This window comes from Crinia signifera, chromosome 19 (assembly GCF_055691185.1).
Source record: "Crinia signifera chromosome 19, ASM5569118v1, whole genome shotgun sequence".
Lineage (NCBI taxonomy): Eukaryota > Metazoa > Chordata > Amphibia > Anura > Myobatrachidae > Crinia > Crinia signifera.
Window position 1 is genome coordinate 21,460,608 of NC_139226.1, and position 18,160 is coordinate 21,478,767.

At 48.1% G+C, this 18,160-nt stretch overlaps 1 protein-coding gene across 1 annotated transcript in view; it reads left to right on the forward strand.

Annotated features, from left to right (window-relative positions):
• LOC146041468 (sialic acid-binding Ig-like lectin 13) overlaps nucleotides 1-18,160 on the forward strand; it is a 76,156-nt gene that overhangs the window by 21,841 nt on the left and 36,155 nt on the right. The window contains exon 3 of the mRNA XM_083161444.1: nucleotides 8,657-8,917. Within this exon, the coding sequence (XP_083017570.1) occupies nucleotides 8,657-8,917 (261 nt within the window). The remainder of the gene's footprint in view (nucleotides 1-8,656; nucleotides 8,918-18,160) is intronic.

Sequence of the window (18,160 nt, forward strand, 5' to 3'; positions counted from 1 at the left end):
TTTATTTAACAGTCTGTACCGGCTAATAAAAACTGTACCTAATGTACCAGCTTTTCTTTTTTTTCCCATATCCATCTCTGCGCACCCCGCCAGTTGCACTGAGAAATCTTTGTCCTGGCCAATGCACCCGTTGATCAATACAAAGTGGGTACACTGCACTCACCCTGTTAGTCAGTTGGATGTTAGGCACTGCTCTGCCTTAAAGGTTTCCCAGACTCTTTTGGTTCATAGATAATGTTTGGTCGATGGGCATGAGCGCTGCATGTATTTGTTTGAAGTTATGAGTGTAAGAAGTTGAAGAATAAGACTGAGATGAAGATTTGTCACGTTATAGTGTACAATTTACCCAATAAATCGTGAAATAAATATGTGTACATAGAAGTACAATCAAGAAATGAAAGTAGAATTAAAATATAAATTCTGATTCAAACTGATAATTGTTTGGATGGGGTGGGTTGCGAAACTAATCTATAGGTGGAGGGGGTATGGATATTGTGGGCATAATTAGTGTTTTATACACCCACAGGGGGTCCCCAGTTGATGAGAAATTTTCACTTCAGTGTCACCATAGGGGTATTTCCAATTGGGGTTCAGGTGGTCTTTTAGGGGTCCCTTTACAATCCCGATGGTCTCTTCTCCTGGAGCCTACGGTCTCCCTCAGTGATTGACTATCATTAAGGGAGACCGTAGGCTCAAGGAGAAGAGACCTACGGGATTGTAAAGGGTCCCTAAAAGACCACCTGGACCCCAATTGGGAATTCCACTATGGTGACACTGGGACCGTGACACTGTACTGAAAATCCCATCAATTGAGGACCCCTTGTAGGTGTACCAAACACCAATTATGCCCACAATATCCATACCCCCCCACCTATAGATTTGTTTAGAAACCCACCCCCATCCAAACGATTATCAGTTTGAATCAGAACTTATTTTATAATCCTAATGTCATTTTTTTATTGTACTTCTATGTACACTTATATTTTTTCACAATTTATCGAGTAAATTGTACACTTTAACATGGCAAATCTTTATCTCAGTCTTATTCCTCAACTTATTACACTCCAAACCTTATCAATGCACCCATTTATGATTGCGATGGCTAGATCGGTGTATTGGCCCATGGGTGTAGGGAAGAATTTGGCCCATTGCACCCATTCCCAGTGGTGCATTGCAGTGGTGCGGTTAGCGTGCATCGCGTCATGATGTAATGTGGCCAGGCCCGCGGACCTGCTCCCACACTCAGTGGCTGCCCCACTGTTTGGTAGAGATGCCCGGTGAATGTGCCTTACAGATCTCCAGACCTCAGAGACTGTTGCAGGCAGGATCGGTGAGGGGAGCGGCACTGGCAGGGAGCGGTGAATTTTTAATTAATTATGGCACGGTAAGTAATGCCAACCCCGGTCTCCACGCACTCAGCGCCTATAATTACACACCCTAGAAACTGTACCATTGAAAGTATAGAAATGGAGGTGTGGCCACGTCCCTTTCTGATTTTGTACCAATTTCTGACCCTCAGATGTTGGAAGGTATGTCATAGGTGCTAAATCTCAGGAGTGGATGTGGAATTCATCAACACATACAAGTTATCAACTCAGGAGCGTTGTGTTTCAAACAACAACACCACACCTGATTTCATTGCCGTCATTGAGTATCAATGCAAACACATTCTAACATTATGGTGGAATCTATAACAAATTACAATCTTAGGTCTTTGGCACAGCATACTGTAAGATGACATTTTTCAGCAATTTTGGAAATAAAAAAACCCCCAAGGGTTTCCCAGGCAACGCCGGGCGGGTCAGCTAGTCTATATAATAATTTGAAGAGTCTGTGTGCGTGTGTGTGTGTGTGTGCGTGTCCGTCGCATTGCGGACACACCGTGGCACTCAGAGACACCAAATTTGGCAACAAGATACTTCTGGACCCGGTGGTGTGCACCTCGAAGCCATTTTTGGGAAATTTTACTTAGAATTTTAAAAAACACCAAGTTTTAATTTTCCTTCATTGATGATCTGGGGAAAAGATCGACGATCTGGGAAACCGTGGACGAAGGAACAACTCCATACCTGATTTCATTGCTGTCATTGAGTATGACAGACACATTCTAACATTATGGTGAAGGCTTTAAACAATTAGGAATTAATTGAGGATATACATAGACCACACAAAACACACACATACGTACACATTGTACACGCACACACACATACACACACAGACCACCACATACACACACATAGCACACAACACACACATTTATACGTAGAGCACCTCACACACTTAAGCTGTGTACACACGGGGGAGATAGGGGCTGAAATCGCTGGAAACACACCGCATGCAGTACAACACAAATCCATACACACTACAACACACACCCAAAAACAGTACAACAAACACACAACTCCTGGCTTCAATCAATTCTATGGAGACGGACCACGATAAAATGGCCGCCCCATAAAGCAGACAGTTCTCTGAAACTGTTTGCGGTATGGGGGCGGCCATTTTATCGTGGTCCGTCTGCATAGAATTATTAATTGAAGCCAGGAGGGGAGCCGGGACGCGCAGACAGGTAAGCCTGCGGCGATGGGGGAGGGGGGGTGGCACCGGCGGCCGGAGTGGGGAGGGGGGGAGGCGCCCCCCCATTAACGGTGGGGGTGGGGAGGCCGGCAGGGAGGGGGGAGGCGCCCCCCCGCCATATATACGTAGCGCACCTCACAAACTTACACATTCAGCAGATATACACACAACACAACACACATAACACACAACTCACAGTACAACACACACCAACATTCACTACAACACACACCCAAAAACAGTACAATACACAGAACACACACTTAAACATTGCACAGATACACACACATAACATACCTCTAACAGCACAACACACTCCCACATTCACCACACACACCCAAAAAACAGTACAACACACACAAAACACACATTTAAACTTTGCACAGATACACAAAGACACAACACACACATACTGTATATACATAGCACACCTCACACACTTACGCATTGGACAGATACATACAATATAACACACAACCACATACATTACAACACACACAAAAACAGTACAACACACACAAACACACAAAAAATAATTTGCCGTTTATTTAACAGTCTGTACCGGCAAATAAAAACTGTACCTAATGTAATATTTCTACTTTGTTCCCCATATCCGTCTCTCCAGTCCTCCAGTTGCACTGAGAAATCTTTCTCCTGGCCAATGCACCCATTGATCAATACAAAGTGGGTACACTGCACTCACCCTGTTAGTCAGTTGGATATCAGGCACTGCTCTGTCTTAAGGGTTTCCCAGACTCTTTTGGTTCATAGATAATGTTTGGTCGATGGGCATGAGCGATGCATGCATTTGTTTGAATGTTATGAGTGTAAGAAGTCGAAGAATAAGACTGAGATGAAGATTTGTCACGTTATAGTGTACAATTTACTCAATAAATCATGAAAAAAATATGTGTACATAGAAGTACAATCAAGAAAAGAAAGTAGGATTAAAAAATAAATTATGATTCAAACTGATAATTGTTTGGATGGCGGTGGGTTGCGAAACAAATCTATAGGTGGAGGGGGTATGGATATTGTGGGCATAATTGGTGTTTGGTACACCTACAGGGGGTACCCAGATGATGAGAAATGTTCACTACAGTGTCACCGTAGGGGGATTTCCAATTGGGGTTCAGGTGGTCTTTTAGGGACCCCTTTACAATTCCGTTGGTCGCTTCTCCTGGAGCCTATGGTCTCCCTCAGTGATTGACTATCATTAAGGGAGACCTTAAGCTCAAGGAGAAGAGATCTACAGGATTGTAAAGGGTCCCTAAAAGACCACCTGGACCCCAATTGGGAATCCCCCTATGGTGACAATGTGACCGTGACACTGTAGTGAAAATCCCATCAATTGAGGGCCCCATGTAGGTGTAACAAACACCAATTATGCCCACAATATCCATACCCCCACCTATAGATTTGTATCACAACCCACCCCCATCCAAACAATTATAAGTTTGAAACAGAACTTATTTTTTCATCCTACTTTCATTTCTTGATTGTACTTCTATGTACACTTACATTTTTTTCACGTTTTATTGGGTAAATTGTACACTTTGTAACATGGCAATTATTTTTCTCAGTCTTATTCTTCAACTTCTTACACTCAAACCTTATCAATGCACCCATTGATGATTGTGATGGCTGGATCAGTGGATTGGCTCGGCGGGTGTAGGGAAGAATTTAGCCCATTGCACCCATTCCCAGTGGGGCATTACATTGGTGCGGGTAGCGTGCGTCGCGTCATGACATCATGTGGCCAGGCCTGTGGACCTGCTCCCACACTCAGGGGCTGCCCCACTGTTTGGTAGAGATGCCCGGTGCATGTGCTTTACAGATCCCCAGGCCTCAGAGACTGCTGCAGGTTCGGTGAGGGGAGTGGCAGTGGCAGGGAGCAGTGAATTTTTAATTAATTATGGCGGGGTAAGTAACGCCCACCCCAGTCCCTTCGCACTCAGCGCCTGTAATTACACACCCTAGAAACTGTACAATTTGAAAGTATAGAAATGGAGGTGTGGCCACGTCCCTTTCTGATTTTGTACCGATTTCTGACCCTCAGATGTTGGAGGAAATGTCATACAGTAGGTGCTAAATCTCAGGAGTGGATGTGGAATTCATCAACACATACAAGTTATCAACTCAGGAGCGTTGTGTTTCAAACAACAACACCACACCTGAATTCATTGCCGTCATTGAGTATCAATGCAAACACATTCTAACATTATGGTGGAATCTATAACAAATTACAATCTTAGGTCTTTGGCACAGCATATTGTAAGATGACATTTTTCAGCAATTTTGGAAATAAAGAAACCCCAAGGTTTTCCCGGGCAACGCCGGGCGGGTCAGCTAGTGTATAATATACTAGAGAAGCTGTGATTTAGCACAGACTCAGGCCTAAGAATAATGTTTTTATGTGACCAATATAACTAATGAGGCCTACAAATGGGGAGATTGCAGGGCATATTCTAAGTGATCTAACAAGAGAGCGATAGCTATGTGTGACCCCACCCATTGTTATCACCTGATGATTAATATTGTTAAATCTCCTTACTCGCCGGTCAGGGCCAGTCTCACTCTCACCGGAGAACACTGACCCTGACACATCGCTGACACATCGTTGACAAATCGCTGGGTACTGAGCAATCTTGCTAAGTTTTCAAAGCAATCTAGCATCGCTCAGAATGCTCAGCAAATCTCCCCATGTGATGATCCATAGTAGTAGTAGTAGTAGTACGTTTATTTATAAGGCGCCGCAAAGTGTCCGCAGCGCCGTACATAGCAAACGAAAAAACAAATTACAAGGTAACGTACAGGGTGTGTTGAAAGATACAGTATAAATAGGGGTATAGCTGGTAGAACTAAAATCAGCAACAGTTCAGAAGTAGGTGTCAAAATTGTCAAGGAGACTGAAGATGAAGTAGAGGAAGGGAAGAACAGGACAGGAGCACAGGTGAGGTAATGAGGTAGGGTGAGTACGTGAGGAAGGAGGGCCCTGCTCATAAGAGTTAACATACTAAAAATAGGTGGGTGGACGAACGAAATACAATAGGATAAGTAGGAACGGAGGGGAACGGAGGCAGGATAGGAGGATCAAAAGAGGTTAGGAGGAGGGATAGGCTAGTCGAAAAAAGTGGGTTTTGAGGGAGCGCTTGAAGGAGGTAAGGGAATCAGATAGCCTGATGGGTGGCGGGAGGTTGTTCCAGTGCAGGGGGGCAGCGCGAGAGAAATCTTGGACACGGGAGTGGGAGGAGGTGATTAGGTGAGAGGTCAGTCGGCGGTCAGCGATGGAGCGAAGAGGACAGGAGGGAGTGTGGATAGAGATCAGTGAAGAGAGGTAGGGAGCTGTGGAGGAGGAGAGAGCCTTGTAGGTGGTGGTGAGGAGTTTAAAGAGAACTCGGAAAGGAATGGGGAGCCAGTGAAGAGATAAACAGAGGGGGGAGGCGGAGGTAGAGAGGCGGGAGAGGAAGATGAGCCTAGCAGCAGCATTAAGAATGGATTGGAGAGGTGCGAGGCGGGTGAAAGGTAGCCCAGAGAGAAGGATGTTGCAGTAGTCAAGGCGGGAGATGACAAGAGAGTGAATGAGAATTTTGGTCGCGTCAGTGGAGAGGAATGGTCTGATGCGTGAGATGTTGCGTAGGTGAAAGCGGCAAGACTGTGAGAGAGCACGAATGTGGGGGGTGAAAGAGAGGGAGGAGTCAATGATGACACCGAGGCAGCGCGTTTGGTCGGTGGACGTGATCTCGGTTTCACCAATGCTGATGGAGATAGTGGGAGAAGAGGGGATGTTCGGGGGATGGAAGATTAGAAGTTCAGTTTTAGCCATGTTTAGTTTCAGGAAGCGTTGGGTCATCCAGGCTGAGATGGCCGTGAGGCATTCAGAGACCTTGGACAGGAGTGATGGGGATAAGTCGGGGGAGGAGAGATAGATTAGGGTATCATCAGCATAAAGGTGGTAATGAAAACCATAGGAGCTGATGAGGGTGCCCAGAGAGGTGGTGTAGAGGGAGAAGAGGAGAGGGCCAAGGACTGACCCTTTGGGAACACCGACTGGCTGGGGGGTAGTAGGAGAGGAGGAGCTCGGAGTGGAGACGGAGAAGGAGCGATCGGAGAGGTATGAGGTGAACCAGGAGAAGACCGTGCCAGTGATGCCAAAGGAGCGGAGGGTGTTGAGCAGGAGAGGGTGGTCAACAGTGTCAAAGGCAGCCGACAGATCAAGCTGGATAAGGATAGAGAAGAGGCCATAAGGATAAACCTGAGCACATTCCCAGTTAATTACTTTACTGGTGGTGTTCCCAGGAGTCATATATTGGGCAGTATTCAACTGACCCCCCTGCACACGCCGTTTCCACCTCGCTGGGTATTTACAGAGACGTGTAAGCAGCATGTGCAGCCACCTAAACAGCAAGGCTCATGGCTAAATGCAGAGGACTCCAACCTCGCCGTTTGGGGGAATTCTTGCCGTCCTCTGACAGCAAGGATTCCCCCGGGATGTTGAATAGGGTGAGTGGCCGGCATGGGGGTTAAACGGCGAGGTATTGAATAAGACCCAACGACAGGGTCGTCTTTTCGTATGGGCTTAATGGGCACTTGCCCAGGGTCCCCAAGTGTATGCTAATATGCTGTTAGCTGAGGATCCCCTTTTTCCAGGGATACCAGAATTTTGAAAATCGGCCCTGGGAAACTGGAGATATCCAACTTCAAAGCAGCTGTCCACATCCAACCTGTTAATTGCAATTCCCAGTCATATTTCTCAGGTTCTCTCTGACTTAGAGTTTTTCTGAAAAAAAAAAATCCAAAAGCTGGGACTCTCCCCTTTCTGTCGATACTAGCGGCTTGTCTCTATCATGCCCAGAACCAGAGATATCAGCCTTCCAGCAGCCGGTCCCTGCTCTAGCTCAAAACGTCTGGTGTACAGTTTTAAATTTTTGTCAATGGATTGCTCTGGCTCTTGATCTCTGATCCCCAAGTTCCCAGCACCTCCTGAAAGTTGGGACTCTAGGTTTTTATACTATTGTAGGCTAAGAAATCTATTTCCAGATAATGGAGATATGATATCTGCAGTCAAACAAGCTGCCCTTCCACCGGAAAATGACGAATATTAAGCCCACTCCATTATCCAACCCTCCCCTGCGTATAAAACACCCCCTACCTCCCTGGAAGTCATTTACAAGGAACCCTTCATTCAGCTCAGTGCCGCTTTCCACACGTTAGTGTTCTCCCTCCCACCACCTGTGCAGTAAAGGAGTAATTAGCAGAAGTTACTGCTCCAGGTCCTACATGTTGAATGGAAGATAGAGCACCCCCTGCCACCCGTGGGACATCAAAGCTGCTGCTGATAGCACCCCCTACCCCTAGAAGGGGAGAATGGGTAATGGCCCCAGTGCATTGCTTTGACCAGGGGCCCACACTGCTATTAAGATGGCCCTGCCCAATGACTCAACAAAGAAAGAAAGAAGATTCTTTTTGTTGGGGCACTCTTAATGTTTTTAATTATTATTAAAAATGACACATGTGCTTTCAAATTTATACAAGTCTCCTCCTGAGAGTAGTAAAAGAAGTTAGCAGTGATAAAAAAAAAGGTCATTAATCCTAAAGCATACCTCCCAAATTTTACTCCGGAGGACCCGGAAATTTTGGGAGCGTGGCCTATAACAGTGGATGTAAGGGGGTGTGGCCTATGCCTGGCCTATGCAAGGCCCTTTTTCGCCGCTGTGGGGGCATGCCCAGCAGATCCGTGAGCTGCTGGCTATGCCCCCAGCCCCACTGGCTGTAGGAATAGATGCTGCCGGCCACGGGAGGGATGCGGGAATGTCCCAAAAAAATGGGACGTTCCCGCGATAAGTGGGACAGTTGGAAGGTATGCTAATGCATAATAGATTACAATCACATGAGGTACAACAATGTGAAAAAGAGTGCAACAGACTGTAACAATGGAAAAAAAAACTACAGCAGTTTATAATAATTTATAATAATTTATTTTACAAGAGAAGGAAATTATTTATTGCTTTCTTGTGAATTATAAACTAAAATAGTAAATCGTTTTTTTTTCTCTCTGTTCCAATCTACCATTTAGATTTTTCCCAAAAGCCAGAAATCCTCAAACCTGGGAAGATAACTGCAGGTCAGCAGGTGTCACTAACCTGTTCCTTTCCTGTGACCTGCCCTGGACTGTCACCAGCTTTCAAATGGATAAAGGATGGTCAGGAAATGTGTAACGTCTCAACTCTGACATTTACTCCATCTCCGAGTGATCACAACAAACCTTTTACCTGTAAGGTGACCCTACCAAAGGTTACGTCATCTACAGAGAAGTCTATAAAGTTGAATGTTCAATGTGAGTATATAAATTCCCTTACACATGCTGTTCCTCCTTGTCAAATCAAGGATTCATATTTTGTTTGCTCATAACTTGCTGCAACATTTAATTTTCAAATCTTATTGTTGCTGACATCTGACAGAAATGTTATGAGGAGCATCCATTTTTTTAGCAGACACTGGGATCATAGAAACAACTAGGCTGCTCCTTATTGGCTGCCAGACCACGAGCTCCAATTGGCTCATGATTTAGTAATAGCCACGGTCCTGCTCTGAATACAGCCAAACAGCCCACTGCTCTCTGCCAGGCTGTCACCACTTTAAATTCTGCGCAGCTGGCAGCTTTCCTCATTACCCCGAGTGGCAGCATTTCACTCCTCCTTGACAATAAGCATTTTGCTCCCAATTGCCAACAAGCATGTAATCCCCCTTGGCAATGAGCATGAAACCCCCTTGGCAAAAATAAAGCCCTTGGCATTGAGAAAGAAATGCCTAGCAATGAGCATGTAGGTAAGTGGCACTTATGTGGCATAATATGTAATGCACATCAGGGTGTGTGACAAAATGTGTATTGGCATCACGTTGTGTAACAAAATATGTAATGAGCATCATGGTATGTGACATAGGGGCTTATTCTGGTTGATTCGGAAGGCTGCGAACCCTGCCCGGCGAATGCCAGGCCACCCGACTCCCCCCATTGCACCGCGGGTTCACCCGCACTGCCTGCATAACATAAACATCCATTCGCAGGCTAAGGGGGAACCACCCACATCATTCAACCATGTTAAATGATGTTAAAGGTGCACGCATATCTAAGTGACTCTCATGTCACTTAGATATATGTGCACGCTTGGCAAGGAAGTAGGGAGGGAGCTTGTATCCGGTGACATCAGTTGCCATGTCCCCTGCACCCATGTCACTGGGCTATTGGCATGGGAATGCCCAGCATTCTCATGGGAATGCCCATGAAATGCTGTGCGTTTCCATGTGGAAATCCCCTGGCACACTGCCCCATGCCCCCCTCCCACAAACTTGGGTGCTTGTGCCTGGCAAACACCATGTACAACATGGCCACACAAACCCTGCGTCTGCATATGCACAGAAATACACATCATCGGTCCCTTGTGCGAACACACGGGGATCCAAACGGACCTGAATAAGGTCCATAATGTTACTGGGCATCAAGATGTGCAGCAGAATGTGTAATGGGGATCACAGTGTGTGGCACAATATGTGATGAGAATTATGGTGTGTGGCACAATGTGTAATGGGCATTATGTGTGTGTCAAAAGGTGTAATTGGGCAGTGTATCTAAGGCGCTATAGCTGGTGCAGTATGTCTAGGGGGCTCTAGTCATGAGATGTATCTAGGGATGCCAATCCTGGGGCTATTTTTCAATCCCGGGATTCGGGATTGAAAAATGCCTAATCCCGGGATTCCCGGGATACCCGGGATTGAGTTTGTCAATAGAATGACAAACTTTAGTCCCCCCCCCCCCCAAACCCAGTCTAACTCACCCGGCCATTGCTGCGGGAGCCGGGCAGTGATGTTCAGAGGCCGGCTTTTCATTGGGGGCCGTGTGCGGGTGGTCTGGAGGCCTGCAGATGTGCGGGAGCCAGGCAGCGGTGGACTGGAGGCGGACTTGGAGTAGCCGGGCGGCAGTGAAGGCGGCACGGGTACCGGGCGGTGGGCGGGCACGGAGCCGCAGACAGGCTGCGCAGCGTGACCTCTGACATCAGGTCACGCTGCATGCAGCCGCAGAGCAGCGCACCGGGGTTTGGGAGAAGCCGGGCAGCGTCTGAGCTGGTCTCAGCGCTGCCCGACATTAGATTTGCGCATGCGCAGGACAATCCCGCAATCCCGGGATTGGAGGATCCAATCCCGGGATTCAAATCCCGGCATTTTTAGGGCCAAATCTCGGGATCCCGCCGATCCCGATCCCGGGATTGGCCACCCTAGATGTATCGCTTGCAATCCCATTCCCGCCACCAGGAGACATGTGAAAGGGCAGTAGGTCCGACCTCGTAGCTCCGACCTCCGGCTCAGGTCCAGGGGGCTGTGCATCAGACCTGAGGGGGACTTCAAACACATCCGATTTGGGATAATTTGTTGGCCCAAATTGGACTAGTGTTTGGGCACCTTAAGGGGCACTATTGTGTAATGTAGTATGAATTGGTACTATAATGTTGCCATGCCCTAAATTTTTGCTGCACACCTCCAGTGTTCACTGTCCCTATTTTTTATATCAAATTAGTACTCCACCCGCATTGTAGCTCCACCCACAATATCCACCATAAGGGTTGCTAAAATCTATGTTTGCTTACCGAAAAAATTAGGCTCAGACCCGCCTTGCTCAATACTGAACCCAAAACAATTGAGGGTGGTTTTACAAAACTAAAAATAAAACACATTAATGATTTAAAACCAAATCCAAAACACAGTGATCCGCTCACATCTAAATCAAAATGATTGTTGGTCCAAGATTCTAAAGTGTTTCAGTCAGTTGTGCATTAAGGGTAGGGTTACCAACTCATCCCTTTAATTCGGGACACATACTAATTACACAGGTTCTGTGGCTGGCTTTCATCTGGATTTAAACTGCCACACCTCAAGACTCCATTTCACCTGGTTTTAAACTGCCACAGAACCTGTGTAATTAATATGTGTCCCGGATTAAAGGGATTAGTTGGTAACCCTAATTTAGTGTGTGATTCAGGTTGGCTTGCAAAGCACATTTGGTTTGGTAATGGACAAAACCATGTGCAATGCAGGTGGGGCACATGTAACACAGCGCCGGCGTTACCCTCTCAGCAAAGGATGCAGAGCAGGTAGGCGCTGGGCAATAGAGGCACAGTAAAGGCACACTGCCTGCTCTACATCCCCTGCTGTCCTCTATGGTTGCTGCTGCACCTGTCACACTGCATGACAGTCAGCGGCGCCGGCAGCATGAAGCTCCCTCCCAGCTCCCAACCTCCTTTGACTGCATGAGTGGAAGCAGGGCCTGGAAAGGGGACGGAGCTACATGGGACCGGCGACAGCTTCAACATTACCTGGATTACGTCGGATCAAGAGAAGACTTCTTCAGCGCAGGACCAGGTGAGTAGGATTTCCTTCCACAGCTCCAACATGGATTTCTTCGGACTCGGACACCGCCATGGACCTGGAGGATGACACGGACCGTCGACATGGACCTGGAGGACGACGCAGACAGCCGACATGGACCTGGAGGACGACACAGGACATCAGGACCAGGGCTACCTACGGGATCAAGAAAGGTAAGTATCAGTATGTATGTAATGTGTGTATTAAACTTTTATTTTCATTGTGTCAGTGTGTTTATTTAACTATTTTTTTAACTGTGGAACTACAAGTGCCAGCGGGCCCTTTAATGCCCAGCAGGCTGGGACTTGTGGTTCTCCAAGTCCCAGCTTGCTGGGGAGGCTTGCTGGCACTTGTAGTGCCACAGTATAAAACAATAGATTATTATTTTTTTTACACTTGAATCAGCCCGATGCCCACCGCCCAGGGGCATCGGGGACAGTACCAGGCTTCAGCCTGGTCAGGTAAGTCCTGGAGGGGGGGGACCAGGCTGACCGGTCACAGGGATGAATGCTTTGGCCGGGGGGACTTGTATAAAAAGTCTCCCCCCGGCTGTGGCATTACCCTGCTGGCTGGTTTTGCCTGGGGCTGGTTCTTAAAATACGGAGGACCCCTACTCATTTTGTCCCCCGTATTTTGGGAACCAGCCCCAGAGCAGGAGCCTGGGGCTGGTTGTTAAAAATCGGGGAACCCCTATTTGTCGGGTTCCCTGATTTTTAATTACCGGCTCCAGGCTCCGTCAGCCTGGTGCTGGTTACGGCTGTGGGGGGGACCCCACGCCGTTTTTTTTTTTATTTATTTAATTTTTGTATTTTTTTTTTACACTCTGCAGCCTGCACAGATCTTACTGATCCGTGCAGACTGCTAGAAATAATTTGTATTAGCAGCCGTATATACGGCCGCTAATACGAATCATTACACCATCGGAGGGTTACAAAGCAGTCGTATATGACTGCTTTGTAATTTCCCCTCCGGAACACGACTTTGCATACGACTAAAACAGTCGTATGCAGCCGTAGGGGAAATACCAATACGAAAAACTAGGTTTTTCATATTGGTAAATTTCCCCCTATATGTGTAAGCAGCACTACTACTATGGACATTTTGTGCAAGGTGCACTACTGTGAAGAAGCGGCAATGGCAGAATGCCAGATGCTGGGCTCAGGGCTAGACTGGACTGGATTACACAGTTAGCAGTACTGGGGGCATACTGCAATGGGCACTACTCTGGGCATTGTGTAAGGGGCACTACAGTTGGCAAAATGTTTAATAGGCTCTACTGGTGGCATTTTGTAAGGGGTACTTTGGTGACTTAGGGGGACATTTACCAAAATGGATTCGTAGAAAAAAGGTGTATTCGTAGGGAGAAATACACCTTTTTTTTACGAATTTGTATTTTCGGGATTTACAATCCCAAAAATACAACAATTCGTATTCCTAAAGATGGAACATTCGTATTTGTATTTACAAATACGAATGTCTACACCATCGATAGAATACGACAGAAATCACCATTCAAAAGAATGGTGGTTTCTGATTTACTAAGCAGCCGTACTGATAATACGGCTGCTTAGTGGTGTAAAACACCCACGCAAATACGACAGGAAAATAGAACACCATTTTCATGTCGTATTAGCGTTTAGCCTGCACGGATCAGTCAGATCCGTGCAGGCTTCAGTGTAAAAAAATAGAAAAATTAAATAAATTTAAAAAAAAACGGCGTGGGGTCCCCCCCACAGCCGAAACCAGCACCAGGCTGACAGAGCCTGGAGCCGGTAATTAAAAATCAGGGAACCCGACAAATAGGGGTTCCCTGATTTTTAACAACCAGCCCCAGGCTCCTGCTCTGGGGCTGGTTCCCAAAATACGGGGGACAAAATGACTAGGGGTCCCCCGTATTTAAAGAACCAGCCCCAGGCAAAACCAGCCAGCAGGGTAATGCCACAGCCGGGGGGAGACTTTTTATGCAAGTCCCCCCGGCCAAAGCATTAACCCTACCGACCAGTCAGCCTGGCCAGGGGCCCTGGGGGAGTGGGGACCCCCCCAATAAAGGGGTCCCCCCCTCCAGGACTTACCTGACCAGGCTGAAGCCTGGTGCTGTCCTCGATGCCCCTGGGCGGTGGGCATCGAGCTGATAGCGGTGTAAAAAATAGAACAAACGATTGTTTTTTACTGTGGCACTACAAGTGCCAGCAAGCCTCCCCAGCAAGCTGGGACTTGGAGAACCACAAGTCCCAGCCTGCTGTGCATTAAAGGGCCCGCTGGGTCTTGTAGTGCCACAGTAAAAAAAAATAGTTAAATAAAACACACTGACACCCATTTTAAATAAAAGTTTAATACACACATTACACACATACTGATACTTACCTATCTTGATCCCGTTGGTAGGTCGCTGGCTCCGGTGTCGGCGGCTCCGTGTCGGCGGCTCCGGGGACGGCGTCCTGTCCGAGGATAATCCATGTTGGACCTGTGGAAGGAAATCCTACTCACCCAGGTCCTGCATGGATGGTCTTCTTTCTTCATCTGTCGACATCCAGGTCTTATGACAGCTGCTGGCGACTTCCAGCAGCTCTCGGCATCTTCCGCAACGCTCCCCGGCTTTCAGAGCCGGAGAGAACCTTCCTCTTCGGCGTCTGGGCTCAGAATGAATTCTGGCCAATCAGGAGCCGCCTAGCGGCCAATCAGGAAAGGTCTTTCCTGATTGGCCGCTAGGCGGCTAGGCGGCTGCTGATTGGCCAGAATTCATTCTGAGCCCAGACGCCGAAGAGGAAGGTTCTCTCCGGCTCTGAAAGCCGGGGAGCGTAGCGAAAGATGCCGACAGCTGCTGGAAGTCGCCAGCAGCTGTCAGAAGACCTGGATGTCGACAGATGAAGAAAGAAGACCATCCATGCAGGACCTGGGTGAGTAGGATTTCCTTCCACAGGTCCAACATGGATTATCCTCGGACAGGACGCCGTCCCCGGAGCCGCCGACACGGAGCCGCCGACACGGAGTCGCCGACACGGAGCCGCCGACACCGGAGCCAGCGACCTACCAACGGGATCAAGATAGGTAAGTATCAGTATGTGTGTAATGTGTGTATTAAACTTTTATTTAAAATGGGTGTCAGTGTGTTTTATTTAACTATTTTTTTTACTGTGGCACTACAAGACCCAGCGGGCCCTTTAATGCCCAGCAGGCTGGGACTTGTGGTTCTCCAAGTCCCAGCTTGCTGGGGAGGCTTGCTGGCACTTGTAGTGCCACAGTAAAAAACAATCGTTTGTTCTATTTTTTACACCGCTATCAGCTCGATGCCCACCGCCCAGGGGCATCGAGGACAGCACCAGGCTTCAGCCTGGTCAGGTAAGTCCTGGAGGGGGGGACCCCTTTATTGGGGGGGTCCCCACTCCCCCAGGGCCCCTGGCCAGGCTGACTGGTCGGTAGGGTTAATGCTTTGGCCGGGGGGACTTGCATAAAAAGTCTCCCCCCGGCTGTGGCATTACCCTGCTGGCTGGTTTTGCCTGGGGCTGGTTCTTAAAATACGGGGGACCCCTAGTCATTTTGTCCCCCGTATTTTGGGAACCAGCCCCAGAGCAGGAGCCTGGGGCTGGTTGTTAAAAATCAGGGAACCCCTATTTGTCGGGTTCCCTGATTTTTAATTACCAGCTCCAGGCTCTGTCAGTCTGGTGCTGGTTTCGGCTGTGGGGGGGACCCCACGTCGTTTTTTTTTTTTATTATTTTTTTTTTATTATTTTTTTTACACCTTGCAGCCTGCACGGATCTGACTGATCCGTGCAGACTGCCTACAAATAATTCGTATTAGCAGCCGTATATACGGCTGCTAATACGAATTCCTACGACATCGGAGGGTTACAAAGCAGTCGTATATGACTGCTTTGTAACTGATCCTCCGGAACACGACTTTGCATACGACTTAAACAGTCGTATGCAGTCGTAGGGAAAATACCAATACGAAAAACTAGGTTTTTCATATTGGTAAATTTCCCCCATAATGTCTATAAGCAAGAGTACTTGGGGCATTATGCATAGCATGATGTAGGGCATAATATCATATGGGCATAAAAGTGTACAGCATAGTGTGTAAGGGGCACTGCGGTGTGTGGCATAATGCGTAATAGACATAACGGTGTGCTGCATATTGTGTAAGGTGCATCACAATGTGTAGCATACTATGTAATAGGCATTACTGTGAGGCATATTGTGTAATGGGCACAATGGCATCTGGCATAATGTGTAATGGGCATTACTGTGTTTTTGGTACTATTATGTGGCCACGTCCCTTACACATGAAGAAACGCTCTCTGTTTTAGCTGTGGTAATAGGGAGTTACCACTTCCCTGTCTGGCACAGGGCACCAAAATGTCTAGTTACGACACTGGTGCTGTGTAAAGTGAGTAAGATTGTGCTAAGAAATAAGGTGGGGTCTGTGTATGGTCTCAAGCATGCCATGCTCATGGCTTCCATCCCCCAGAGCCCCCATCCCTGGCCCCCCAGAGAACAAGAGAAGTGGAGACGGCATGCCAGGGAGAGTGGCAGGAGGTGAAGTCGGAGGAGGCCCCGGCCATGGCCCCTGGCACAAGATGCGCAGGATGCGGCTGCGGCCACTGATGACGATCATCACTGATGTGGCTCCCGGCAAGGATGCGACCCCCGGCAAGGCTGAAGCCCCCAGTGAGGATGTGGCTGTGGCCCCCAGTAAGGATGTGGCTCTGACCCCTGGAGCAGGATGAGACAGCGCCCCCCAGTGGCAACAGCAGGAAGCTGCATACCAACCCATCGGCCCAGAGGACCACAGGCAGAGGAGGGGTAAGATGAAGGAGGGAGGCGGATGGTGTGGCGCCACCCCCCCCCCCCCACATACAGGACAGCAAAACCCCTGGCCACGAACATTCAGTGTGCCCTGCCAAGGAAGCCCACGTGAGAGGAGGTATGGCTCGGCATTAGGCCAGAAACGGTGGCCCAAGCTCCAACTCCTGGCCCCCGACCCCACAGCCTCACTGAATCTTTCTGACTACCCCCCTCTCCGTACACACTGGCTCTCTCCCCCCCCCCCCAAGCTGGAGCTCCAGCCATGTCCCTGACACTTTGCCCCCACTTACATCCTGCTGTGTGCTGTAAGGAAGATGGCCTGTTGAGCTGTAAATAGCATGATCAAGATGGTGCCAGAAATGTTTGCCTAGGAACTGTGCACTCAACCATATGTAACCCCACAGCAATCTATAGCTGTACTGTCTCTGCTTATCTGTTACCTACCTGGCTGCTGCAAAGACCAATGGTGCCACTGATGGTTGCCTAGGCACTGTGTGATCACTGTACTGTCTCTGCTTATCTGTTACCTATCTGGCTGCTGCAATGGCCACTGGCACCACTGATGGCTGCCTAGGCGCTGTGCAACTTAGAGGGTTTGTGTTACCTGTGTGATCACTGTACTGTCTCTGCTTATCTGTTACCTACCTGGCTGCTGCAATGACCAATGGTGCCACTGATGGTTGCCTAGGCGCTGTGTGATCACTGTACTGTCTCTGCTTATCTGTTACCTACTTGGCTGCTGCAATGACCAATGGTGCCACTGATGGTTGCCTAGGCGCTGTGCAACTTAGAGGGTTTGTGTTACCTGTGTGATCACTGTACTGTCTCTGCTTATCTGTTACCTACCTGGCTGCTGCAATGACCAATGGTGCCACTGATGGTTGCCTAGGCGCTGTGCAACTTAGAGGGTTTGTGTTACCTGTGTGATCACTGTACTGTCTCTGCTTATCTGTTACCTACCTGGCTGCTGCAATGACCAATGGTGCCACTGATGGTTGCCTAGGCACTGTGCAACTCAGAGGGTTTGTGTTACCTGTGTGATCACTGTACTGTCTCTGCTTATCTGTTACCTACCTTGCTGCTGCAAAGACCAATGGTGCCACTGATGGTTGCCTAGGCACTGTGTGATCACTGTACTGTCTCTGCTTATCTGTTACCTATCTGGCTGCTGCAATGGCCACTGGCACCGCTGATGGCTGCCTAGGCACTATGCAGCTCAGTGAATATATGTTCCATATGTCTATGTTCACCAGGGTACATCTAGCGTATAAGACAGAGTTGGGTAGTCTTCCGCACAGGATTGGTAGTTATGTATTTTAGATATGAATGAAGGCCCCCTCTTATTGAAATAATT